The sequence below is a fragment of the Ursus americanus genome, chromosome X, assembly GCF_024610735.1.
Source record: "Ursus americanus isolate L20-20 chromosome X, mUrsAme1.1.p, whole genome shotgun sequence".
NCBI lineage: Eukaryota > Metazoa > Chordata > Mammalia > Carnivora > Ursidae > Ursus > Ursus americanus.
The window spans coordinates 115,851,028-115,878,814 of NC_142164.1; the positions used below are offsets into that span (position 1 = coordinate 115,851,028).

The window sequence follows — 27,787 nt, forward strand, 5'->3', positions numbered from 1 at the left end:
AAAAAAAATCACACATTTCCATTCTGTTCTTAAGGCAGGTTAGTTTAATTTTATAGAAGGAATACTTTCAAACAATACAAATGACACAATTAGGGAAGAGTGACAAAAACAGAGATGAATACTGATTATAACTTATTCCCATGACAGAAGGTTACTTATTTCAGCAGTGACAATTTAGTGATCGGATGGCGTGAAGACCAAATTCCCTTTTACTCGTTGCAAAGAATCCTGGTGGCGGACTTAGGATTGTGTCCGGGCCAGAAGTGCTGGTCAAACACGGGAGCTTTCTTACCCCTGAAGGACGGTGACGGGCATATTCAGAAGATGGAAACAGCCCTTCCGACAATAGGACTTCGCTTTTGTGACGTGTGGGATATTCTCTGGGGGTGGCAGTCTTCACTAGAAAGAAGCTGCAAAACCAGGTCAGGAGAGAAGCCAATCGTGGGGCTTCCTGGCCGCCCGCCGGCTCGGGCGGCCTCTGTCGCTGTCCACGGGCCTGGTCAGCCCGGCTGGCAAGCAGCACAGAACGCATCACCCTCTACCTCCTCCATCTGTCTGGCTTTTCTCTCCTGCTCACTCTGGTCCCATGCGGGTGCAAAGGCAGACCCTTGCAGGGAGGCGGGAGAAGTCAATTAGAAGTGAACTTGGTGGCAAATCCAAGTGCTCCTTGGACACTGGAATAGGGACTGTATTTGTCTCTGGTGGGGCAAAGAGCTTTTTTTAAACACACACACACACACACACAACGCCAAACTCTGGGGTTGGGGGAAGCACTCCAAACAGAAGCCTGGATACACTGGGCAGTGAAGTTAATTGAAACCCCTGGGTTGAGGGCCTTCTGTATTGGCACAGTGGGTTCCCCCCCGTCGCTACTAACAGGGGTTGGCAGAAAAGTTGCCTCAAGCCCCCACATCCCATGAGGCGAGTGCTTCATGTGGCAACCCACCCCGGGGCGCCTGAGAGGCGCAGGATTGGCCTTCCACACGCCCATGTCTGGAGGCAGATAGTTCTTCATTGGAGTTGAAAGTATCATCAGCTGGGAGCACAGAGAAGGCCTGCCATCGTCAGCACCTGCTTGGCAATGCCGTCTGCTGTGGGGCGCTTCCGGCAAGGACTGAGATTTGGCGCATCTCTACCTCCGTGGTGCGTTACGCACACAGAGAAATCAGCCAACAAAAAGCAGCGCGGCTAGAGGCAGAAAGAGACAGCAAGAGCTTGCGCCGTGAAAGCACGCCGTCTTCAGTCCTGGCACCAGTGGCAAACTGCACTGTCTGTGATAGGTCTCGTGTCAATGAAACACTTCTACAAAATTCATTGTTAACAATGTAAAAAGGCAGGCAGGTTATACGGGGGGGTGGTTACAGACTAATGAGGAGAGTTACACTCATTCAAGGTAGGCATTTGCCAGGGAGGGGCAGAAAGATCTAGGAAGAGAGTTCTGTCTTCTTGTACGGTTCGCGCGTCCCACCTCATTGACTTGTCTGAGGCCTCGGAAAGGAGAGTGCATTTCATATATAATAAATTATGCAATCGACAAAATAGTTAGATCATTTGACATTTTAAAGGAATATTGGTATATTTTTATTACATAAAAATTTTTTGTCCTCATGAACTACTTCTAAGATTTCTTAAGAAATACTGGGTAGACTCCAGTATGGGGGGGGGATTCCGATTTAAATCAAATACTCTCCTGTAAGTGACTCACTGGGTACCGGTCGTTACCCACGCACGCTTGCTTCCTTCCGCAAACAAGCGCCTTCCGAGGCCGTCCCGCCTGCGTCCTCACCGCCGTGTCCATCCGTGCACTCACGGATTCTCTGCAAACTCGCGCGCCTCGTGCTCGTCACTTCCCTTCATGACAGTCGTCGTGCCGGAGTTCCACGCCGCCTCGTTGGTCATGGTCGGGTGCAGCCGCCTCGGGGGGCTGCGTGTGGTCGGCTGAGGGCAGGCAGTGCGGACAGCATCCCGGCCAGGCAAGCGGAAGGCCGGGGCCTGCCCCCCAGGCGCGGGGAGCACAGGACGGCGCACCGCCGGACAACGCAAGCAGAGGCCGTGCGCGCGCAGCCCGCAGCGGAGCAGCTCGGCACCGCGCACGGACGCCGGCCGGCCCGGAGCCGCCGCGCTTGGCAGCGCACGAGCACGCGGCAGCGGCGCGCACACGACACGTGCTCCGCGCACACAGCGGACACGCGGACGAGTGACGAGGGCAGCGCGGACGGTCTGCGGTTTCGGTGTCCGGAACAAAACCGGCCCCAAACTTCCGTTCTACGGCATGACGAACACTGAAGCACAACACTTTAGTCTTAAAATACATCTTAGACTCAGTATTTTCCTTCAAGGAAAAAAAAGTACTATAAATAAATTACAATACAGTGAATTTGCCTGAACTCACTTTGTTTCTGTCTTCCAGCCTTTAAGTCAAATAAAACAGCGTAAAAACTGTACACTCTTAAAACGATAGTTGATCTTATATAAAATAACCTGTCTTCAGAGATGTCAATTTCACAACAAGGAAAAACCAAGCCCTGTTGCCGTCACTATTATAAAATATATATGTATAGATATATGTGTGTGTTTTTTACAAAGTGTGTATATTAATAGCTTTGCACAAATATTTTAAGGACAAATTTAGCTAGTCTAAGAACGTCATGAAAATGAAACAGGCAGATAAATACTTCACGTGTACAAAGCACTACATCAAACATCGTCGGCAGGCAGAGGAGGTACGTTAATCCTTGGTCTTGTAAAAAATGCTATCTTCTCCCTGGAATTGGAAAGAATTACAGGTTAGAAGTGGCTATAAATGCAATGAAAGCTCTCATATCAATGACAGCTTTTCTTACTCATATGAAAAATTAAACTTCAATTCCTAACAACACATCTGTCTCTATACGGACTCTCTAAATTTTAATAGAAGTTATGAAGCCCCATGAGGACAAGGGTTTGTCTCCAATGCCTAGAACAGTGTCTGCTCTATAGTAGATGCTCCATAAACACTTGCTTTATTAACAAATGAATGAATACATGAAAAGCTAGACAAATGAAGGAGTTCTAAATCACGCTTGAAGGAAGACAGTTACAGTGTTTTAGGTTCCTTTAATGATGGGGATGTGAAAATTCAGGGTATAAAAAAATTAAGGCTAAAAGGCACATATTATTCAGGCATAAAAAGGAATAACTTTTTTTTTTTTTTTAAGATTTTTATTTATTTACTTGACAGAGAGAGCAGGAGCGAGGACAGGCAGGGGGAGCAGCAGAGGGAGAGAGAGAAGCAGACTCGCCGCTGAGCAGGGAGCCCGATGCGGGGCTCGATCCCAGGACCCTGAGATCATGACCTGAGCCAAAGACAGCCGAAGACAGCCGAAGCCAGGCGCCCCAAGGAATAACATTCTAACACGTGCAACAACACAGATGCACTTCAAGCACATTATCCTCAGTCAAAGCAGCCAAGCCCAAAATATCACATAGTGTAGGACTCCACTCACATGGAACACCCAGAACTGGCAAAGCCAGCGAGGGCGAAAGCAACCTGGGGGGTGCCAGGGGCTGTGGGGAGGAGGAAACGGAGGGGTGGCTGCTTCATGGGGACGGGGTTTCCTTCTGGGGTGAAGGAAATGCTTTGGAACTGGACAGAGGGGGTGGGTGCACAACACTGTGACTGCACTAAACGCCAAAGAGTCGCTCCCTTTAAAAACAGTGACTTGTACGCTATGTGAATTTTGCCTCGATTTTTTAAAAAGTCAGATACAAAAGAATATAGATGTCACTGTAATTCTCCTCATATGAGAAACAAAAACAGGGAAAACTAACGTACGCTATTCAAATTCAAGATGGTGGTTATTCTGGTGTGGGAAATCGGGAGGGGTGCCCATAATGTTCAGTTCTTGCCATGTGGACTTGTGACAACTCACCGAACTGCTTTACGCATACAAAATGCATGCTTTCCTGTATGTTGGTTAGGTTTCAATAAAAAGTTAAGTAAAAAGGCAAAGGTGATGTGTGTGTGTGTGTGTGTGTGTGTGTGTGTGTGTGTGTGTAAACCACTGTGTTGTTCACAATAGCAAATATTTGGAAAGAAGGTTATAAGATAGAGTAGTTAGGCCAATTATATCTTCGATGAAACAGTACAGCCAAAAAAGAGAACAGATGATGTGGCAACACAGGATATTTTTATTAAAAAAAAAAAAAAAGCAAAATGCAAACTCTAACCCACATTATGACAACAAGCAGCAGGAAGAAAACCAGTGCCTAGACAAAAGGATCAGAAGAAGAAAAAGTCAAAATGCTGACAGCAGTGGGGATTCTGCTTTTATTCTGAACTGCACATGGGTTTGTTTTTTTTAATACTTATTTGCTTCTTACGATGACAAAGGTATGACAGTCCAAAGCAAGCAGGGAGGTGGGGCCTGCGGCCTTGCCTACCTGAAGGTCTGCACCTGGATGGGCTCCTTGTGGTTCTGCCCCCGCAGCCGGCAGACCCCTCTGGAGGCCTTCTTCAGCATCTTCTCAGCTGCCTGTTCTTGATGGAAGTCAAGTTTGGTCTGTCTTGTCTGGAATGGCAACATGGGATGGATGAGACATTTTTACTTCTAGTTCTAAGGAAGAGTGAGTAAAGCCACTCCCAGCCCTGGGGCCCCAGAGGGGAGAAAGGCCTGCCCCATGCACACACAGCCCTGCAACAGGGACTCTTCAAAGGAGCTACCGGGGTCCTTGGGGTGATGCCTTGCAGACGGCGGACCCGGAACACTCCGCTACAAAGCAGAGGGTGGCGAAGCCAGCGGGAGGGTCTGGGGAGCCTTCCTTCTAGCAGCCGTGGACCTGAGGCAGCTCTTGGTGCCACTGGAACACTGGCTGCTGGCCCACAGAGGGAGAAACCCAGCTCCTTCAGACGAGCACTTGGAGTGTTTGAAGTATAGTTTCATCATCATGACCAGGCAGGCCCAGGACGCCAAAGGGACTCCGCAGCAGGCCCCTCGAAGCAGGCCCCCCCAGGCAGAGCCCGTGGCCTCTTACCTGCCTCTCTGCTTCCTTCAGCAGGCTCCGGAATCGCTCGTCCCGCAGCACCCAGTGTGGGAGGTCGGTCTGACCTCGGAGCTGCGCGTCTTCTAACCGCTGCCTCAGTTCACGCAGGGTGCAGATCTCCTCGTTCAGCTGCCTCTGCCGCGTTCTGGAGGCCTGGAGATCCAGCTCCAGGTCCAGGGAGGTGCGGGCCATGAGCTCGGCCAGGGAGGACCTGCAGGGCTGCGGGAGACGGCAGCTGTGAGCACACACGCTCAGCCGGCACCGGGGCGCTGCGCAGCCGGGGAGCACGGGCCGTCTGCGAGGCCCTTCCACAACGAAGGGGGACAGGTGAAGCGCAGCTAGGGGACAGGGGTTTCTCTATGCATGACCGATGTCAAACGAACATGGATTTGGGCGAGACTAATTTAAGTCTCTAGTTCTATATCAAGTTGGTGACGCCAATGGTTGGTTTAATGGTGACCCGTGCATTTGCAAACATGTGGAGAAATAGATCCTCTCATATGGAGCTGGGGGGGATCAAAAATGGGTATAATCTTAAAAATCAATCAATAAATAATGGGTACAATCTTTTTGAAGTCCCACTTGACAATATACATCAAGCCACAAAATGTGCACTTTCTTTGGTTCTGAAATTTCACTTTGACTTGCAATGGAAAGGCACAACTCATGACATGCAAAAATGATCCAACTCAAGTTTATGACAGAGAAAACCTAAATATATAACAAGAGAAAACAGATTAAGTAAATTATAAGGCCAGCATAAAATACAGCCACTATAAAAAGTAGAAAAAATATATTGGAAAATCTTAAATAATCCATGGTATAAAGGGGGAAAAGCATATCATAAACCATATGAGAGCTTTTTGTTTAAAAGATTATACATACACACATGCAAGCTGTTAAAACCTTTCCTCCCCGTGTAAGCCTCAAGTAAGCAGATGTGCCATGTTTAAGAAAAGTCCGAAGATGAGAGAAGAATTTTGTATGTGGTACTGAGAACAGTACTTCCCATCCAATGGGAAACGACCTCAGGAAAGGCAGTTATCAGTAAGACACACCAGCGTTGTTCAGTGGGCTGGATAACTGTAGGCTTTTTACATGCACGTAACACTATTCTGCACACGTACAGAATTGGAATGCAAAGATAGGATATGATTTAAGAAACACAGGTTCATTTAAAAGCATTGCTCAATTCATAGGAGAGCTCGGCGGTTCTCAACCAGGGATGACTTGGCCCTTCAGGGAGCACTGGGCAGTGTCTGGGGACATGTCTGGTTGTCACAAGTTGTGGGGGGGGGACGCAGGGCAGCCCCCACAACCATGACCCAGTCCGAAGCATCGACAGCGTTGCTGCTGAAACACTTTTGTAGCTGAATTGTGTCTTTCCTTCTCGTTCCCAGTCGGCAGCTGCTCTAAATATAGGCACCACATGGAAATCTGGATTTGTATTATTTCCTTAAAAGAATCTTAGCCTGCATAAGACAAGGAACTACTACTCGCTTACAAACAGAAAGCAATAAAACTCTGTAAACTGAGGCCCTTCAGAGAAAACCCACGGGGGGTGAAGTAAGTGAAAGCAGCAGAAGAGGCCTATGAAGAAGACTGCTCCAGGCTGAAAAACACCAATATCTCTACTATACATAATCCCTTGTCAAAAAAGAAAAAAAGGGTCTTTCATATAGGTTGGCTGGCTGTTTATTAATGTATTATATTTAAAAATGTAAAGATCATGAATTATCTTAGATCATGATGTTATCCTAGGAAATTAAGAAATAGTGTAACAGTTTGACATTATATAGGCTTCTAAAAATTATACCTCAGTAAACAAGGAAATAAATACATTACGTTTTTTAAAAATATATATATATTACCTTTAAATTAATGTTACCTAAAATATGACCTTTTAAGTTCTGTTCAGGCTGCATATTAGTTTGCGTGGCACGTACCTGCTTATAGCGAAGGGTCCGTCTTTCCAAGGTGTTTCGGACAAACGGGGACTTCCGGGGCAGCGTTGAACTGTCGCTGTCGCTACGGTAAAGCTGTGCCAAAGAGAATGATGCTCAGAAACGCTTTCTCAGAAGTGCACTATTCACTCTCTGTGTATCTGAACTGCAGGATTTCACGTCTCACAGGTGCTCGAACGCACTGCTGACGGCTGATACTTTAACTAAGCCTTCTGGTCCCGGTGAAGACGAAACCTACGCAAGTGTCAAGTAAAACTAAAGACAAACCAGAACAAACCCGATAAGCAAACCAACGCCCCACCTCCTTCATGTTACACATCGCCCGAGCCGCGTGAAGGTTCCAGGGGGAGAGGGTCAACAAGACGCCTGCCCCGGTGGCACCGGCTGGGAACAGTGCTGCTCCGTGCGGCGCTCACGACGCCGGCGCGGACCTCAGAGCCTCCCACTTGCTCTCAGTCCTTCTCATCTGCTCTATTCCTGGCTTGGCCAAGAGCTGGGAAAAAAATAACTTTCCAAAAAAAGGCTCATTCCTAGTAGTAGGACGAGCCAACACCACTAACACCCACTCTGCCAGTCAAGAGAAAAGGTCTGCTTTTAAAAAGAAAAATAAATAACACCTTCCTTATGGCAGCCAAGACATTTGGTGGCGGGTTCTTGCTTCAGGATCAACATGTATCTGTGTGAAAGCCGAAGTCCTTGCCTTCGTGGCCTTCTTGTCCATGCCCGTTAACCCCAAGGACTCAGGACACGCCGTGGCACGGCAGTGTGCGCCCCCTCACTAGATCAGGACACCCAGACAAAAACAAAGAAGCCTTCAAAAGCGTCACCTGCAAATGCATGCTTTCCAGCAGGGCACAGAGCCCAGCACAGAGCTGCAAACCTTTCCCTGCGGAAGTAGAGGACTTCCTCCTTCACCACACTGCCCTTCTCACCGAGCAGACCCGAGCCTGCTCTGTGGTGGGGCAGCGACAGCCTGCCGTGAGGAAGGGACCTGAGGCCAGCCTTGGCTCTAGCGCCTCCAGGAGGGTGTCTGGTTAAGCACAAGCCCCCAGGGGGCTGCAGTCTGATGGGGCGGGAGCGCCCGAGCCTGACCCCGTGCGACTCAGGGCAGCCACCACCAGACACCTTGCTTCTGTGGGGAGAAGCGAGGCAGGTCTAGCAAATGGCCCAGGGGCAGCTAGGGCCACCGGGCTCCAACCCCCTGCTGTTCACCGCCCCCCCCCCAAACCCCTGCCGTAGGGTAAAGGATTAACTCTGCTCCAGGAAAGTTTTGGTCCTTGCCCAGCTCCTGGGAAGTGACCCGTAATCCCCTGGAATGTCCTGCCTGAGTGTCTCTGTTTACCTGGAGACCTCGGGCCAGGCCACCCAGTCTCTGTTAACTATGTGATTTATAGTGGGGGCCTTACGCCATCAGCTTGACCTTCGGAGGGGCTGGAGACAAAGGTTAGGCATGCAGGCAATCGGCTCTGCCTATGTGACCAACCTCCCCCAAAACCCCCGGCTGGCAATACTCCATGCGTGCGGCCTCTCCCAGCAGTGACAGGTGACCAGAGCCACCCGCACAATCCTGCTGGAAGAGACCCGGAAGCTTGCCCCAGGTCTCTCTTGAGCACTGCCCGATGTGCCTCTTCCCTCTGCTGACCTTGGTCTATATCCTTTCACTGTAATAAACCATAATGGTGAATATAACGGCTTTGCTGAGTTCTGTGGGTCCTAGCAAGTTACTGAACCCGAGCATGGGCCAGGGGACCCCTGAACCATACCCCCGGTGTCTCTGGCACACGTCTGAGGCCGTTTCTCTTGTATGACTGAACTTTGGTTTTGCCCAAACAGAGCCAGCTCCTTGACGGTCCCCGCCAAGGGAAGGTGCTTTACTTCAGCGAGCCCAGTTCAGAGGCGGGAAGGGTCAAAGTTCTCCTCGATCCAAAAAGCCCCATCAGGCCACTGTGTCGTGACCATTTATCCTTCAAATTCCCTTCTCTTTCCTGATCCTTCCTGTCACTGTCACACCACCACCGCCCGCCAACCTAACACGCGGTCCTATCTTCAAGGACCACAGCAGATTGGGTCCTCCATCTTGAGGTTCTCAACATCAGAATCATTCCCAAGCTCTGGTGTCTAGGCCCCATCATGACCCATGATGGATCCTGGGGGTGGAACCCAGGCACCAGCATTTTGTGAAGCCCCCACCTCCACCCCCAACCGTGCCAACATGGCTTCGCTGCACAGTGCAGCCAAGGAACCACACCGTGTCTCCCGCCATCACCCTCGGGGTGAGAACTGACGTGCCGGGAGGGGTCAGAACCCTGCCTCAGTATCCCGAGTCTTCAAGGCTGCCGTCCGCCCTGGGACCCCGCTAAGCTACACTTCAAGACCTCCAACCACTCAGTGGCCTGACTTCCCAATCTCTACCCAATTCAGGATACTCCCTGTTCCGACCTGTTACTCTTAGACTGATGTAGAAATGGTTTGCCCGGCTTCCTGACCATGAGTTGGTACACAACAAACTGAAAATCCGGGGAGAGATGTATTAGAATCATAAAGAAATCCAGAGTGAGATATGCACGGGCGAGGGGGAAATGGAGCCACCACACTGATCGCATAACCCCCGTGCGCCGTGCTCATTATCGGTACTTGGGGGCACACAGGTCTCTCAGCATGAACGGTAAAAATAAAACATGATATGGGGGGTGGGAGGAGAAGACAACGTTCCAGACAAGTGGCAAAGGAATTCCAACTTACTCTGCAAACGTACTGGCTTCGTGCTCCAGGGGAGAAGGTCTGCGAACGCACAATTGTGCTACTCCGAACGAAAGGCGACCCACGGGCCCTGCGGCTGGGCCTCTCCTTTGGAAGACTCGCTACTTCTTCTGGGAAGACATCTTCTGTGTTGGTTTCTTTATCGACCTAGACGGTAGTTTATTATGACCATGACTTTTTCTAGAACATGAGCAACAAACATGAACCACTGTGGCCTTCTTCACTTGGAGTTCTCACTGGCATTTCACGCTTAGGTCCAAAACGATTTTCGATACTCCTCCCTGCAACACACGCATCTCCTCCTCCAAGACTCTCTATTTTCCAATTGTTCGTGCAAAAAAACCACCTTCGTGTCATCCTGGACTCTGCTCTCTTTCATACACACCATATCTGGTCCAAGATCTAATCCCACTGGCTCCAGGTTTATGATGAAGCATATTTTTTTTAAAGATTTTATTTATTTATTTATTAGAGAGAGAGAGAGAGAGAGAGAGAGCACAAAAGGGGGGAGCAGCAGAGGGAGACGCAAACTCCCTGCTGAGCAGGGAGCCTGATTCAGGACTCGATCCCAGGACCCTGGGATCATGACCTGAGCAGAAGGCAGACGTTTCACCGGCTGAGCCACCCAGGCGTCCCATGATCGTGCATGTTTTGACCACTTGTCATCAGCCTTCCACTTGGGTCACCATCATCTCATGCCCAATTGGCACAGGCTTCTGACCGGTCTCCCCAATTCCATACCTCTTTCCCCCCTTCAGCCTCTTCTCAACCCAGAAACCAGGGAGATCCTGGTAAAGCTGAAATGAGACCCAGCAATTCCACTCCTAAACATTCACTTAAGACAACTGAAAACAGGTGTTCAAACAAATACTTGCACGCAAACATTCACAGCAGCATTATTCACGTAGCCGAATGGTAAAAACAGCCCAACAGTCCATGCATGGATGCACAGTTATACCAATCAAGGAACTACTACGCAGCCACGAAACAGAGTGAAGTTCCCAAAACAGGCAAATTCCTAGGCAGAAAGCAGATCGCTGGTTGCCAGGGGCTGGGGGAGAGGGGCTGGGGAGTGACAGTCTTGTAGGTGCGAGGCTTTACTTAGGGATGATGGACGTGTTTTGGGACTAGACAGAGTGGCGGCTGCCCACATTGCGAACATGCTAAATGCCCCTGAACTGTTCACTGTGAAATAAGTTCACTTCATTTTCTATAAATTCCATGTCAAAAAAATTATTTTGTCTTTAAAGATTTTATTTATTTATATGTCAGAGAGGAAGAGCACGCACGCACGCATGTGCCCAGGGAGCGGCAGGCAGAGGGAGAAGCAGGATCCTTGCTGAACAGGGAGCCTGATGAGGGACTCAGTCCCAGGACCCTGGGATCATGACCTGAGCCAAAGGCAAACACTAAACCGACTGAGCCACTCAGGCGTCCCTCTTTCAAAAAGTTATTTTAGAAAAAGAAAAATCATGGGGCACCAGGGTAGCTCAGTCGGTTAAGCAACCAACTCTTGATTTTAGCTCAGGTCATGATCTTAGGGTTATGAGATCCAGCCCTGCATCGGGCTCTGTGCTCAGCGTGGAGTCTGCTTGGGATTCTCTCTCCCTCTCCCCACACCGCCCCCCACTCACTTGAATGCATGCTCTCTCTCTCTCTCTCTCTCTCGGAGAAAAATCCACAGAAAACCTTAAGTCAGATCATGTCAACCTTGGGCTCAAAACCACCCACCACTTTCCCAATCATCTCAGAGAAAAGGGAGAGTCCAGAGTGGGCCCCTACACAATCTGGTCCTTTTGCTTCCCTCCGTCCTCAGCTCTGGCGACCCCCCTGCCCCATGCTGGACTCACTGCTGTTCTTTCATCAGCCCCCCACACCCCCATCTGTGGGCCTGCACCTGCAGCTCCCTGTACCTGAATGCTCTTCTACAGCCCCGCACAAGGCTCCTGAGACCCCTGCCTTAAGGCCTCTGCTCAAAAACTGCCTTCTTGGTGACGCTTCCATGACCTTTCATTCTTTTTTATTGTAAAAAATACATAAGATTTACCTTGACCATTTTACGGTGCACAGTTCAGTAGTGTTAAATGTATTCACACTGTTGGGAAACAGAGCTCTAGAACTTTTTCATATTCCCAAACCGACTCTGTCCTCATTAAACAACTCCTTATCCTCCGTCCCCCTAGCCCCTGGTGACCACCTTTGTACTTCCTGCCCATATGAATTTGAATACTCTAGCCACCTCCTGTATGTGGAATCGTACAGTATTCACCCTTCCGTGGCTGGCTTACTTTACTTGGCGTAATGTCTTTGAGGTCTGCCTATGTTGTGGAATTTAAGAGGATTTCCTTCTCCTTTAAGGCTGAATGATATCCCACCTTTTCCTTACCCGTATCCGACGACAGACACTTGGGGTGCTTCTACATCTAGGCTCTCCTGAATAACGCTACTAGGAACGTGGGTGTGCAAATAGCCCTTGGAGACCCTGATGTCAATTCTTTTGGATATATACGCAGAAGTGGGATTGCTGGATCATAGCAGCTCTATTTTTCAGTTTTTGGGGAACCTCCATGCTGTTATCCATGGAGGCTGTACCATTTTACAATCCAACCTAAAATATAAATGCAAATCTATATTTCTAAATGTAAACCCCTTCTAAAATAGGAACTCTTTCTAAAAATGCAAATCCCACCTTCCCTAGCACCCTGTCCTCCAGCAGCCCCTCTTCTCAGGCGCTGCTGTGTTTTCCCGAGCGACGCTTGCCTGCCTCCCCTTTATTTTCTTCACTGTCGCATCTGCACTGCCTACCAACTACCCACGTGTGCACGCAGAGAGACCACAAACGTGGTCAAGAACAAACAGCTGGGGAGCTCCAGTGAAGGGCACGTGGGTATTTGTTCTATTATTCTAGCAACTTGTCTGTAGATTTGAAGTATTTCAAAATTAAAATCAGGGGTGTGGGTGGGGATGACGACAACACACTAAACTTGCCTCCCACAGCCCCTTCCCTCACTTGAGCCCATGCTTTTAAAGGTTTTAAAACGCTGACCACCAGCAACCACTGGCAGCCTGGGCCACAGAAGAGCTCCTCTAGAGGGGCCGCGTGTGGGCAGCTTGGGAAGCTGACACCATGTCTCTCGAGACTTGTGCTTTGGGGTGACAGCGGGGGCCATGGTGATAAAACGCTTTGAGGTGTTGAACAGTTTGTGGAAAAAACTTCCCAGAAAGTACTGATTCAGTGTCTCCCAACCTCAAAGGCTTCCTTAGACATCTGTCACTGCAAATGTGAGACTTCCTCGCTGAAAATGTGGCCGTGAGCACAGCTAAGATTGGCTGAACAGAAGGGGTGAAGGGGTACCTCGTAGCACCTAACATCTCAAAGGGAGCAAAGGGATGAGACGCGGCCAAAAGCGATGACATGTGAGACCTCCTGAGCCATATGCGGCCCTGAAGATGGGAACAGGTCATCACCGGGCAACACGGAGTACCAATCTGCCCTTTCCAGCTGTAGCTGTCCTTTCTTTTCAATTGAGAGTTGAGAGATATTTCTATGATACCTGCTGTGCCCATTTTAAGCCGTTTACAGATTTAGGCCCCTCCCTTCTTTCCCTCGGCTGTCCGTGAAATGCCCCCTTGGCTATGGCCCCCCGATCCACCAGCACAGTCCATTTCACACCACACAGTCCCCACAGCCCCCGTCACGGGCAGTGTCTGCAGGTAAGCCACACTGTTCTACTCCTGCATCGCAGAGCCTGTCGGCTTCGTCTCACCCATCTCCTCCACCCACCCCTTCCCGTTTCACGTGGGGGGTGCAGGCACACATGCCCTCCTTCCAGGGCTGTGCCTGGGGTTGTGCGGCAGAACACTGTGGAGCCCCAGCAGTCCCCTGACCTTGCCCACCTACCTTCAGAGGCGGAGGCTGAAGTTTCTCAGGGCTGTAAGGATCGGCCTGGCCAGCAAATGTGTGTCCATGGAGTGGGTCGATGCCAATGCAGCAGGGCTCCGGGTGTGGGGGGCTGGTCTGGGCGCAGCTGCTGCAGCCGCTATCCACCGAGTCGGCTTGCCAACTCCTAAAGCAGACGTTGCAAAAGCCCACAGCACGTGTGTCAACGTGGTCTTCCTTCCCTTCATCTTTTCTTCCCCAACTCCCCTGTGCACCCTGCCTTCTGCTCTTTATCAGGAATTCTCCGGTGAATTTTACTAGTGTGGAGTGAAACCAATGCTAACAGCTCTCCAGGATTTCCTGTTCGTTTTGCAGTTTGTGGATCCTTCCCTTTCCTCCCCATCCCATACATAAAACATTCTGAATTTGGTAAAAACCCCTTGCCAGAGTGGTGGTGTCAGAAAAATAAACCACAGTGTTTCTTACAAAAGCTGAGAAACCAAACCGCTTCCCGGGAGTGGGTGCCCCACGGCACTGCGCGGCAGCGGACGCGCCCGACGAGACCTAAGTGCTGCCGGCGATCGCACACGGGCGCTCTTGCCAGCAAGTCAAAGGGCCTGCTGTCCCAGGGACACACGTGACAAGGCCTTTCGGTAAGAGGGTCTGTGTGTCTTTATCTGCCAACGGCAGCTGCTGAAGAGGTCAGCCTCCCAAGCCCTCGCTCGGGCCCCTCCCAGCTTCCCAGCTTCCCGCCAGTCCCCGAACACAATACCCTGCCCCTCGGCCCTGCACTTTCCCTCCCTACGGTAAATTTAGCCTCAGCTGTTCAGAAGCAGCAGGCAGCCTTGGAAATGGACTTCGTTGTGGCAAAACGTGGAAGTAAAGCAGCACCAAAGTGCCTCCAGGAGGGCTCGACAGAAGTCCGTCGGTCGAGGCGCTCGCCCATCTACTCTACGCCGCCACTACGGCACGGTGACCTCTATGGAGTCCGGGCTTCGCCCACCGGCCGCTTCAGGTACCTCTCGGACACGGCCTCGGCCAGCTCCTCCTTGCGCTCCATCTCCAGGATCTCGTCCTCCGTGTACTCCAGCTTCACCCGCTCCTCGGCCAGCTCGCGCTCCACGGCCTGCAGCTGGGCTGTGGTTCTGGCCAGCAGCGCCGTCACCGCGTCCTGCTGGGCGGGGGACAGGGGCGCTCCTGAGCCGTGGCTGGCCGCCCTCGGCGGCTCTCCAGGGCCGAGAAGCACACGCCGCGTGCCAGCAGGACGTGGTCTGGCCACCTCGTGCAGCTCCGAGGGCTCCAATTTTAAAACCACCAATATGTCTCTCCCAATCACTAGCCGGTCTGCATTAAAGCCACGGTCACGGACAGCCATATATACCAACACCTCCCATCTCTGTGCCTCCCTTGAACCTGCCCCTTGGGCAGCGCTATGCTCCCACACTAAGCATGCAGAGACGCTCGTGGGAGATGAAGCCCCCGTGACAGTGGGTGTCGGCAGCGGGACAGCGGTGGCGCTCTGCGGCACAAGAGGCAGGCACACGTACCGTCTTCCCGGCGGCGGCGGTGGCGGCTTGTGCGGGGTCCCCGACGGCACCCCCCACCCGCTCGCTCTCCCTGGCCCTGGGCGGCCCGCAGCTGCTGAACACCTGCACAGCATACCAGCGCAGCTGCATTTCGCTGGATCCGTCGTAGTCAGCCAGGTTGATCTGAGCAATGCCCTGCGTGAGTGTCCCCGGAAAAAAAAAAAAAAAAAAAAAAGGCAGAACAGACACTGAGTGATTTCACCTTAACAACCAAGGGGAATCTTGTAAAACATCAAGTCACCCTTCGATCGTAACCGGAAAGGCAGAATGTGTCATTGCTCTTCGAAGGACTGCAGTGAAATGAAAGTGGCAGCAGAGGCTCTTGAGGGAGGCTCCCGGACCCCTGCCTCAGCCCCATGGGGAAGTGCCAGGAGGGGGACAGGGGCACAGAGTGGACAAGCTGCAGTGGGGGGGGGTCAGGCTCAGGGTCTGCCCACTGAGGAGCTGTGGAGTCGCTCAGGGATTTCTGAAGCAAGAGAGGGCTGGCTGAACTCTACCATCGAATTCTCCTGCTAAGGGGTGAGACCAAGGGGAGAAATTCCAACTTCACAAAGAAACCATCTGCCTGCCGAGTCATGGCTCCGGCCAGTGCACGGCTGGGGTACTGAACACAGGCTGCTCGTGCTCTTAGTTCGAGGAGTACCAGATAAAACAGAGAGCAGCCAGTAAATGCGAATCGCAAATAAACAACGGATTTCTTTAAAGTATAAGTATGTCCCAAATAGTGCATAGGACATACTTATATTAAAAAAGAAATCCACAGTTTATTTGAAATTCACATTTAACTGACCATCCTCTATTTTTATTTGCCCAATTTTTCAATCCTACTTAGTTCCCTCAACTGAAAATGGGGGTAATACAGAAGTCTTGCAAGTATTAGTTGAGATAATGTATTTAAAGTACAATATACTTGGCAAGACAAATCCCTTTCTGTACTCCCAGCTACAGAGATCACTTCACATGATGACAATTTCTAAGCAACCCACCACAGGAAAAAGGAAGGAGGGGAGGGAGGGCAAGAGGGAGACGGGAAGGAACAAGGGGGAGGGAGAGACAGAGACAAAGAAGAGAGAGGGGGGCAGAAAGACAAAGAAGACAAAAACAAAGAAAGAAAGGACAAAAGATGGAGAAACAAGAAAGAATGAAAGACCAAAAAAAAAAAAGGCAGAAAGACAAAAAGAGAAGGGGTGGGAGAGACAAAGACTGATGGGAACACAAAGAAAGGAAGGGGGAAGGGGGGGAGGAGAGCAGAAAGGAAATGAGGGGGAGGGAAAGAGGGGGAGGGACATACCAGCAGTTCTTCCTGCAGCTGCTGATTCACTGAACATACATATAATTGAAGTGACTTCAACGTCAACATGCTTGAATGCACGGGGATTCTGAAAATTTCATTAAATACCAGGGGGGCCTGGAATTCCAGAGCCTTCGAGCAGTAAGTGTTCGGGGTGCCAGAGTCAATCGGCGGCAAATAGACTCGGATGTGTCTGAAACCAGAAAGAGGGAAGAAAAATCAGAGAGGTGACACTTACTGACAGATTCGTGCGATGAAAAGCATGAACCACACACGTATACACATGTATGTTTCCCTATTCGGATGCCCACGGGCAGAATTTTAAAGTCTTTTGGAAAAGGTCGTTTGCTCAACTAAGAGTAAGCCCAAAGAATTTATGTGCCCCTGGAGATTACGGGGAAAAACACTCACAAAGAGAAAGGCTTACAAGTCAGTCGTTAAGACTTTGGAAGGGGTCAGAGGTCCTGCTTTCACCAGCTTTTTGGGAAGCCACCTGTACTGATCTCTCCATGGCCTCTTGGCTCCCTCTTCAAGCTGTGCCTGTCTCCAAGACAGTTCACACCAGCCTGGACTTCCTGCCCTGTCCACCCTCAGCATGGAACAAACGAGAAGCTCAAACACTGGCTGCAAAGTACACCGTCAGGGTGAGCAAAATCCCAGGGCGAGCCCTCAGCCACTTACAACAGGGTTGCTCCCAAGGCCTTTAGAAGACAAGTGTAAAGACTCGTGGAAGGGGAGGGCCCCCCTGGGCTTGAACGGACCATGACCAGTATGCTCCGTGGCCTGTGAGTGGGACCCGCCCGGCAGCCATCTGGGGCCACGGAGCTCAGAGGTCGCACCCTCCAACGGCAGCTACGCGTTTTTCCTTCTCCTTTGCTCAGACAAGGGCCCCTGGTCCCGGCCAGAAGCCTTTCCATTCACTTTGCAGGAGCACAGAGCTGGGCGCCACTACATCACCCACTCTTCTCAGAACTTCTAAGCCTTTCTATTCAGACATTGCCTGGTATTTCATTAGGAATAAGCTTTGGAACTCAGGTTCCCGAACGGCCTTTTCCCGCCCCAAAGTGCCGAGCAGAACAGGGGAGCTGCCAGCGCCGGCGGGGGTGTCCCCGGGGCCCCGCAGCAGAGCGCTGCCGACAAGCCAGCTTACACTTTGCAGTCTTCCTTCGTGAGCAGCCCCGCAAAATTCTTTAGTTGGAGCACGTTCACAAGAAGACACTCGCTGGCACTGTCGAGCCTGGGAAATGGAACAGAAGCTCGTAGGCTGCCACCCACCACGCTGGGACCCTCCCGCTGACTGGCCCCCGGCAGCGGCCCTCAGTGGCGGGTGGCCTGTGCAGCCACGGACGCAGGCCGCTCCGGGCACGACGGCTGGCCGCTTCCCAGGGTGTCCGTGCCCCCTGCTGACCCCCGTTCCAGGACATGACAGCAGCCGTGACTCCCGGTGTTGGAGGACGGCGGTGGAGCCGCTCTCCCCCATCCCTCCTTCCCGCCACCTCTGTCCCCCCACGTGAGCCACTGAAACGGGCTGCAGGCGTCCAGGCCGCGAGCACCAGCCAGACGGCGGAGGTCCCTGCGTCCCTCCCGGCCTGGAAGTGTGGGTCACTGGGTGGGCCTTGATCTACAGGCCCTCTCTAGGAGCAACAGGGTAGGAGTGTCCTGTACTCACACAAATCCAACATGGATCTGGGGCCCTTCACTACCACAAGCGTCTCCGTGTGCAGACTCTTCAGCATCTTCACTCCTGAACAAACCAGAAATCACCGGGGTTACTCCCCAGGGAACCATCACTGGTTTGCCAGAAGCTCTCGTGCTGGGGCGCTTCTTACCGAGAAGGGCTTTCTTAAGTTGTGACTTCACTAAATTCTTTATGTAACTGAAAGGACACAGGAGGCCCACGACATACCTCCGTGGGTACCTGCCTACAAAGTGCTGTTGTTTTTGAGAAAATAACTTGGGATATCTTTCAAAACCACATGTGCCATTCAGGGCAAACTTCCAAACTAACTCTTAAGCCATTTGCAGTAAGTGAAATGTCTGACAGACACCTGAAAGGAACAATGACATCAAACATATCAAATCAAAATAAAGCCCAGAATCCCAAAGGTGTTTTGTTGTCACAAAGTGATTCCTCTAGCCTAGGAAAGAGGGAAAGGAGGGAGAACATTCATTTCTAATGAATGCTTTCGAGAAAGGCAGGTCTCTCTTGTACAATGGCTCTCCTCTTCTAGCTCTCAGAGGCTTAGGCCTTCCACGGACCAGAGCCAGAGAGGAGGAAGTCATCCTCGAACCACGGAAGGAGGGCCAACCTCCAGAAGGCACACAGAAGCCAGAGGAGTTTTCTTTGCGGGTTGCTAAGGCCCAGCCTACCAAAGTTGAGAGAAGCCAGGAAGAGATTCTAGCCTTGGAGACACACGCAGTTTCAATATGCACAAGTCCCAGTACGCATACATTTTGTGCTTAACAGTAACACTGTGGGAAGTCTGCTGAGGGAGAAGATCAGCTTCTAACCTTTTGGTTGGAGGCTCAAATACCCCACTATCACTTGCTAGCGAATAATCCGACAGGCATGCAGACACTCGGCGCGCTCTCCTCTCCAACCTCTTGGCGCTGTCTTCTCGAAGAGTCACTGCTATAAACAAGAGACATACCTGGGGTCAGGAGGTGACAGCATGGGAGGCCGGGGACCGTGATGCCAAGAAATGAACACTCTAAGTTAGGGCACATGAGAGTTACTAAGTGTTCCAGAGACACACCATTGTGTATATATATATATATATATATATATATATATATATATACACATCATATACACATGCATATGTTTAAATATGCTACATCCAAAAAAATTTTTAATAGTGAAAAATCAAAGAAATAGACTTCTGGCTACTTCTTTAAAAACTCTTTATTTTTTAAAAAGATTTTATTTATTAATTGGACAGAGAGAGCACAAGCAAAGGGAGCAGTAGGCAAGGGAGAGGGAGAAGCAGGCTCCTCGCTGAGCAGAGAGCCCCACATGGGGCTCGATCTCAGGACCCTGGGATCATGACCTGAGCCGAAGGCAGATGCTTCACCAACAGAGCCACCCGGGCATCCCTAAAAGCTCTTTAAACAAGTCACAGATCTCTCTTCACCTCCTTAATGAGCACACAGAACAGAAGATGATGGGGGGACGCCCCTTCAAATCACACTTTGAGAAAAACCATCATCCCTGAAAGACCAGGAAAGAAAGGTTATCCCAAATATGGACTGCAATGCGAGCGAGGGGTGGGGGTGTTTTTCATTTCCTTCTTTATGCTGCTGGTATTTCCCGTATTTTATAAAATAAACATATACTCTAGAGTTCATAATCAGGAAAAACAATTTTTAATTATCCAAATAAACCCTAACAAGACATGGAGACTTTCAAGTCAGAGGACACGGCTGATCCCACACTCAGCCTTTGGAAACAGCTCCGCTGATGGCAGTATCCTCCCAGCAGCCCTGGGGCCAGATTTGCTTCTAAAATTGCTTTCTGGGGTTAGCAAGCTACTGTTACGAGGCAGCTTATTTTTGCCTGTATCGCTCTTATCAAGAGCAGAAAATAACCATTGACATTCTTCCTTTTAGCATTTCATCACTGTCTTTGCTCCTTCCCTCACAAGCTCCTTTTCCCAAAGCCAGTGCAAGCAGGCACACCATCCTGTCATGCCAGGCGGGAACGTGCACACGGGAGCCTCGGCGCTTTCCCGAGAAGCGGACCTGGTCAGAAGACGGAAACTAAAGCCTTCCTCTGATGTCGTGCTGCCTCTCGCTGACAGCGCGGGTCCCTCCGTCCTCTTTGTGCTTCTCTGCAGCCATCTAAGCGCCGAACATGAAAATCTAGACATCTGCGCAACCCTCCAATGAGGGAAATGTCCAGTCCACTGACGACCAGCTCGCTTTTCAACCAAATCATTATTCACATACCGATTAAATCCAAACACGCTAGACAGCATACAAATAGACGGCACTGTGGTCTCTGGGCTCACGATCTCAACTGTAGACAAAAGCTGTCCCTCCAAAGGTCTGCAATGCCGAGCCTGGGCAGCTACAGGCTCCTCCCTGGTCAGGGACCAAAGCTGGCTCCATTCTGGGGTGGCTGGAGGCGCGACTCTCAAAGTCCAGCTCTTCTTGTCACTCCTGCCACACGGGAGGACCCAAAGCCCCCAGCTCGGAATTGCAGACGGAAGCCATCTGTTGCATGGATCTCCCGCAAACGAAACCACTCCCTGTCTCCATCCCTAGCCCCGACACTCAGCCGGGCTCCTAGGCACAGCCTTGCATTCCTTCAAGGAAATACCACCAAGCAATGATCCCAAGCACTTCCGGTGAACCGGACGGTGCAACTCTCACAACACTTCTCTCTCCCTGCAATGGCAGTCCAGGAGGAGAAAAAGGAAATGAAGGAATTAATCCTCAGTGATCCCAGGCTTAGTCACCGCATTCACGGAGCAACTGGCAGCAGTTGTCGGAAGGAAGTATGACCAGCAGTTGCCCTGGGTGAGAAAAAGCGCACAGCAGATCCCACGCTACACCCCCCGCCATCTGCTCCGGGGCTTCAAGACGGCGAGATGGAGCACGGGGAGCAATGCCAGGGAAGGAAAGAATAAACAGTCCTCCAAACATTCATTTTAAAAATCTCTAACCTTTTCATCATTAAAGACAGACAGACACTGAGACCTGAGGACATCAGCACTGCTTGACGAAAAGAGAATATAATGAAAATCACATTTTGGGCAAAGCTGCCAGATGGCATATAGTAAAATAATGAAAGCCACTGAAGTCTGGGAAAAAATGTAGAGGATTAAGTACTTCAAGCTTTTAGAAAAGTTCTTACACAACTTTAGTAGCCATGATAAATATTAATGTTGAAAGAGTAATAATAATAATAATAACAGTAACTAGTGAGCTATGTTAAAATACAACTATGCGATATGCCCTTCTTGGCCAAATCCCCCCCGTCCTGATACACTGATTCATTGCACAAAGCTGTGCCTGCTGCCTGGCCAACAAGGTGAAGGATTCCAAGGTCACTTACAGTGAACGTTTCTGTCGAGCCGCATGAGAAAGGAGATAAAGAAAAAAGCACAAGGTGAAAAAACCGCAGAATTTAAGCCAACAATTTTAAACAGAGTATGAATATTATAAAAACGTCAATAAATGGCTGAACACAATCAAGGTTTTCCCAGATTTAGATTAGCAAATACTAATGGGAAATGAAAATAGGAGAAGATTTCAAAATCATGACACATTTGGCTTTTTAAGATTTTAAGTAATCGCTACCCCCAACGTGGGGCTCGAACTCACAACCCTGAGATCAAGAGTCGCATGCTCCACGGACTGAGCCAGCTAGGTGTGCCGACACATTTGGCTTTTAAAATCCCAGAAAGATAAAACTGTAGTAAAAATATTAAAAATGTTAAAGATTATAGTCTATTTTCCCACTCCCCTGTTCCACCTTTGGCCTCCTCAGATTGATTTAAAACACACTGAAAGAAATTATTCCTAGAGCTTGCTTTGTAGGTTTGGGCAATTTTGAATCTCAGCTTACTACAATTTTATCTTTCTAAAACTTGCCGGAGCTCAAACTTAGACTGTCCTGTTCCTAAGGAAACTAGAAAGTCGGGGGGGGGGGACTACATGAGGGAAGGCATCATAAACGAGGGGTGCAGTAACATGAAGAGTACAAAGATCCCTGCCAACTTTATGAAGCAGCGAGGACTCCAGGCTCAAGCGTTCCCACAAACAACAAGAGAGGCAAGAAGTCACCCTGTGTCCACTCCTGAAGCTGGTTACCCAACGCAGCCTTCGGGGAGCACCCACCAGGACCAAGGCATTCGCGGAGTTAATTACTTCCAGTTTATAAAGACCCAAATCAACTGACAATGTCATACAAGAATTGACCACGAGGTGGCAGTACCTGAACGTAGCATAACCAAATGCCTCCCAAGTCTGAACCATTATAATGTCAGCCAGAGTGGGGAGAGAAAAAATAAAGAAATCAGGATCAGAAATTAAGTCAGCTCTTCTTCCTCTCACCCTGTCTTTCCCCTGGCCCAAAAGCGCCCTTGGGCCGCTTTTTTCTGGCTAACAAGAGTGATACTCTTGTGTCTCAACCTTTAAAGACAGGCTGGCAGGGAGGCGAGGCACTGAGGGCAATCAGCTTAAGCAACAACACATGTGCAATTTGGTACCGATTTTGTGTTTTCATTTTTGAATTAAAGGCGTAAACACGGAGCACTGAACCTGTGATTATACAGAACAAAGGCCACGAAGGGCACCTGCCTATGTGAACTACAGAAACCATGCGCCTGGGGATATGCAAGGCGTGCTTGTAAACACAGAGAAGACAGCAAAAGAACAGATGCTGGAAAGCCACCGGGCTGCCTCACGACGTCACAGATCTCTGGCCCAGCACGTGGGCGCTAACAGAGACTCTTATTCTATTATAGCTGCAATAACCAGTACGGTCATATACAGAAAACTCAGGCTAACAGAACGGTGGTGAGTGAAGACCACCTTGTTCACGGCCAGAGAAGCCAAGACTCAGCCAAGTCCACGGATGCCCTCAAGGTCACACAGCTAGCCAGTCAACAGGCCAGGCAACAGGATCTGGGCCTCTAAGCTGCGAGTCTGAAGCCCTTTCCACTATACCGCCCTGGCTTTGTCCTCACATTTCATTTCTGCCCCTCCTGCTGCTGAAGTGCTCACCGGTCCGTGACCAGGGTTTCTCAGCCTCGGCACTACGGACATCTTGGCCGGATCGTTCCTTGTGGCGGGGGCTGTGCCGGGCACTGCGCGATGGTGAGCTGCATTCCTGGCCTCCACCCACCAGATGCCAGCAGCACCCCCTACCACAGCCTTCACTTGTGACAACCAAAAACTGTCTCCAGCCATTGACAAGTACCTTCCAGGGTTCAAAAACTCCTCTGGTTGAGATCCACTAAGCTATACAAATATCTAGTGTTTGCCTAAATGGAATATCTAAAACCTTTTTGCGTGTAAATAAAAGTTCAGGAACTTGAGGAATGAGACCTTGCTCTTGGTCCTCTTGGAAACCTAAGGGAGTGGAAGTTGCTGGAGCTTGGTTCAAAAAAGCACACGGGCTCAAGATGAGGAGGGTCAGAGCCCAGGCTCTGCTTTGTGTATAAGCCATCAGCTGGAACATTCTTTAGAACAACAGTTCTGTTTTCTACGTGGGCTACCACCGGACAGGCCCGGGCACCAAGGAGAAGCTGAATTAACACTGACCAAATGCATGACGTTCACGTTGCTTGATTTGAGGACCACCAGAGAAAATGAGCTGGATGCTTACCGGCATGTCTTTTGAAATTACACGATTTTCATTCCCGTGTTTGAGAAATTACATCTTTAAGGACAAAGGCTGAAGAGACAAAGTCACAGGGACAAAGGAAGTAGAGCTTTCCACTGGGGCTACAGGCAGACACAAGCCAGCGCTTCTCTCGGGCGGCACGCGGGGAACTCACGAAGGCCCCGGACCGCCTCAGCAGCCTCTGACTACAGGGGACTGGGGCGCTTACCGTCCTTTCCAACAATGAAGCACGTTCTGAAAACAAACCAAACACCTGGGAAAGACGACTCTGCCACCTCCGTGACCTCTCCAGGCCCCAAACCCCAAGGCCCCTCGAGGAAAGCACACAGACAGCAGGCATGTTCCTCCTCACCGGACCAATAGTCTGAAATCTAAAGCTCGCTATGGAATCGAAGAGCCAGCCAACTTCAATGCCATTGCACACGATTTCTTCCTGGAACCAGAAACCCTTCTTTCCCCAGCACTGAGAAAACCAGCAACACTCCTCAATACTTACTTGCAGCCGTGGCAGCGGCGGGCACTTGGGGTCCTCGCTCGCGAGGTCCTTCCCCATCCCCGGGGAGCCCGTGCGGCTGAAGGGAGGCCGTACCCTGCAAGTCCTCATCCCCCAGAGCAGAGGCCTGAGCCCGCAGTCTGTCGAGGGTGCCCAGGCCGGGCACCTCGAAACTGTCCCCCAGTTGGGCCAAGGGCGAGTCACGCGAGGCCGGGAGGAAGGGCGTGTCCAAGGGCGAACTCGGGGGAGACAGAGAGGACAGGGATGAGCGGGAGGACAGGGATGCCAAGGACTGCGGCGTGTCCAGGGAGCGCCTCTGCTTGTGGAAGCCCGAGGGGACCGGGGGATCTAAGAAGGGGGCGTCTCGTCCCAGGGAGTCGAAGGGAAGGAGATCGAAGCGCAGAAGCTGGCCACACTCGGCATCGGGTTTCTCGTACTGTGGGAGGCCGTAGATGTCGGTGAAGCTGACGGAGCTCAAGGACCCGCGGCTGGAGGCGAGTGAGCCCCGGCTGGAGGCCAGGGACCCACGACTGCTCCCTGAAGACACAGTCAGGGTGCTGGCGGACAGGCTGAAACGAGAGATACCCCACGCTCTTAGAAAAGTGGCCTGAAGACTTGTGCTTGAGTCCCACTGTTCTCCAGTCAGCTGGGCCATTCCAGCGGGAATGGAATCCTGCCCCATGCTCCCATTACCCAGAGCGTGTCTTTAACCACTCATGGGGATTTATAAGGCACCTTCACTAGTATCTCCTTTGTTTCTTTTGAATGTCAGTAGAGAGTGGTAGGTAACATCAGAGACTCACGCCTGACTTCAAGTTCCAGCTCAAATGGGGACTAGCTGAGTCCACTGGGTCAAGCCATTTGCCCTTTCGGGACCACCCCCACCCCCACTTTCTCACTGGGGGCTGGGAGATAATCATTCCTACCTCATGGCATTTTTAGGAGGAATAACCGAGAAAGTAATACACAGAAGGCCCTTAATATTATGCTTCACAATACACGAAGTACTTGAAAACGAAGCCATTACTGAGCATACAAATCTTACTTTAAAAATACTCCTATCATGTTTTAAAAAAACAAAATAAAACTATCCATGTGCATATGGAAAGGGATATACACACTTCCAAAGCTGTGAATTATAAAATCATCGGACAAGTTTGACTTTAGACTCGTTATTCTGCAGCCAGACTTGGTTCTCCTCACATTCCCTGAATCACACATTAGCAGCTCCTCTTAAAAATGCAATGTCGCCGCTTCCCCACTCTGTGTTTACAACCCCGTCTGGCTCTCAGTTCTGGCAGGAGGAAAAACCAGCTAAAGGGAATGAGGAAGTTCATGGACGCACCATCGTAACATGATAATCAGGTATAGTTTTCTCTTTTCAAGTTACCTGCCCTTTTAGGGGCGCCTAGGTGGCTCAGTCAATTAAGCATCCGACTCCTGATTTCAGCTCAGGTCATGATCTGGTGGAGGCTGCTTGACATTCTCTCTCTCCCTCTGCTCCCCCCCCAAAATAAAATAAAATAAAAATAAATAAAGTTACCTACCTTTTCAACTGGGACTGGAGGTAGGACGTTAGGCGGGTAGCTTCTTCCAGCTGCATAAGTAGACAATTTCTTTTTTCCTGAAGCAGAATCCTGTAGGTAAGAAAACAGTCCATTGGTGGATTTCAATAAGAGTGAGTTTATTTTCCCAACAAGAAATTCAACTGTAAATTTCCCCAAATGATCTGGGTTTGAATGACTAAATTCTAAAAAGCACAGGTAGGTCGCAAACACCAAGATAACAGAGACTGTTTCTGTCTTGCTTGACACTGCCCACCCCACCCCCCGCCCCCCGAACAGTGCCTGATACACTGTCGAAGCTCCACAGATGGGTGGGTGGGTGAGTGGGCGGGTGCTTGAACAGACAGAAAAGATGAGAGGCTAGACCAGAAGATGGCCTCAAATGCAGAACATGCAGTAACCCACTGGAATTCCTTAGAACAGATCAGAGTCCCTTACTTAAGCCCCACTGCAGGCAAAAATGCATGCAATCCTAAAATCCATAGAATTAAGATTAGACACAAATAAAACAAAACAGCAACTGTCACAAGGCTGGAGGGCATGTTTTCTCTTCTTTCCACGTTCTTTTACTTAAGGATTTCTGAAATGAACTTTGTCCACTGCACTAAGCCCACTGCCTCGAATAGAGCCCCACGCGTACAGGCACTCAACACTGAATGAATGAATGAATGAGTTTGCCTCAGAACGAACAGTCCTTGTTTATAAATCAAACAATGGCATTTAACATGTGACCAAATAGGCACCCTTAAAACAGTCGCTCTGTCCTTTGACCGGGGAAGGCTTTTCACCATCCCAATCCCCCCCGTGACACTACCCCAGGGCAAAGCTCCTACCTGACGGATAAGGGCACCGGGGCCGAGTCAGGCAAAGACTGGCCAAGCAGTGGGCTCATCTCAGCCCAAAGACACCGACCCTGGTCACTTTGTTCCATCTCGACACTGGGTCTAACGCCCCTCAGCCTGTTATCGGAGAAAGCCTCCCACCTCGAGTGCCCATGCTTCCAATACAAGCATGCATCCGAGGAAGGGAGGAGCACAGAGAAACAGGCCTGCCTCGGCCAGGCCCAGAACGCCACGGCTGCAGGAGCCCGGGGTGGGGGGGCACTTGGCCCCACCGCGTCGCCATGCAGCGCGGGTCTCGGACAGAGAACGTTTGCAGAAGTACCCGGCATGAAAGTGCTTGTTAGCACCAGTGGCTGCCCTTCCCTGCCCAAGGCTGTTTAGGGGCTGATTCAGGAGACACACGTGGGCCAATTCAATCCAGCGGAGGGCTCTGCATCCCAGCACTCAGCTCCTGAGCTGGTCCCACAAGAGACTCCAGCAGCTGGATGAGTTTGGCTAACCCGGTCTGTGAACCCGGGCATTGAGGGTCACACCAGCTCCATGGGGTTCCGTGGATTTGTACCCTGAGATTTCCACATGGCGAGGGCAAAAACAGTCAAGTGGGAATGGGGTCCTAAGAAGCAGGGGGCACTCACGGGACCACAATCCACCCCCTTGAGACAACCAACCCAACGAACTCCCAGGCCCTCCTCCGCAGAACATATATGATAGAATACCAAGGAGAGAGCAGAAGCACAAGAGCACAGACGAAAACTTCAGTTCATGGGCCCTTCCCAGACTCAAAACCAACTCTGCGTTTATCTTGAGTGAAGTGACAGGGCATGCGATCATCTCAAGCAAACGAAAGTTCACTCCAGCTATTCCTATGAGCTGGGCTCTCCCAATGCCACCACTTCCCGCCAGCACTGACACCAGCCACTCATGTCACCAAGCACTGATAACTCCGACACGTACCGAGAACAAGCTCCCATGTGACGGAACGACAGGCAAAAGGGCATCTGCAGGGATGCAGTAATCCGGCTATTAAACT

At 50.5% G+C, this 27,787-nt stretch overlaps 1 protein-coding gene across 2 annotated transcripts in view; it reads right to left on the bottom strand.

Annotated features, from left to right (window-relative positions):
* Positions 1-728: 728 nt before the first annotated feature.
* WWC3 (WWC family member 3) overlaps positions 729-27,787 on the bottom strand; it is a 117,067-nt gene continuing 90,008 nt past the window's right edge. The window contains exons 10-23 of one of the 2 annotated variants that reach the window (XM_087859871.1): positions 25,898-25,987; positions 24,354-24,919; positions 19,015-19,135; positions 18,173-18,247; positions 17,654-17,740; positions 16,504-16,696; positions 15,174-15,347; positions 14,646-14,797; positions 13,648-13,813; positions 9,729-9,893; positions 6,969-7,061; positions 5,014-5,241; positions 4,423-4,550; positions 729-2,764 (exon numbers count right to left, since the gene is read on the bottom strand). In XM_087859871.1, the coding sequence (XP_087715997.1) occupies positions 2,698-2,764; positions 4,423-4,550; positions 5,014-5,241; positions 6,969-7,061; positions 9,729-9,893; positions 13,648-13,813; positions 14,646-14,797; positions 15,174-15,347; positions 16,504-16,696; positions 17,654-17,740; positions 18,173-18,247; positions 19,015-19,135; positions 24,354-24,919; positions 25,898-25,987 (2,305 nt within the window). In that variant the 3' untranslated portion in view covers positions 729-2,697. Of the gene's footprint in view, positions 2,765-4,422; positions 4,551-5,013; positions 5,242-6,968; positions 7,062-9,728; positions 9,894-13,647; positions 13,814-14,645; positions 14,801-15,173; positions 15,348-16,503; positions 16,697-17,653; positions 17,741-18,172; positions 18,248-19,014; positions 19,136-24,353; positions 24,920-25,897; positions 25,988-27,787 lie in introns of both variants that reach the window. The other variant, XM_087859870.1, reaches the window with a different exon arrangement.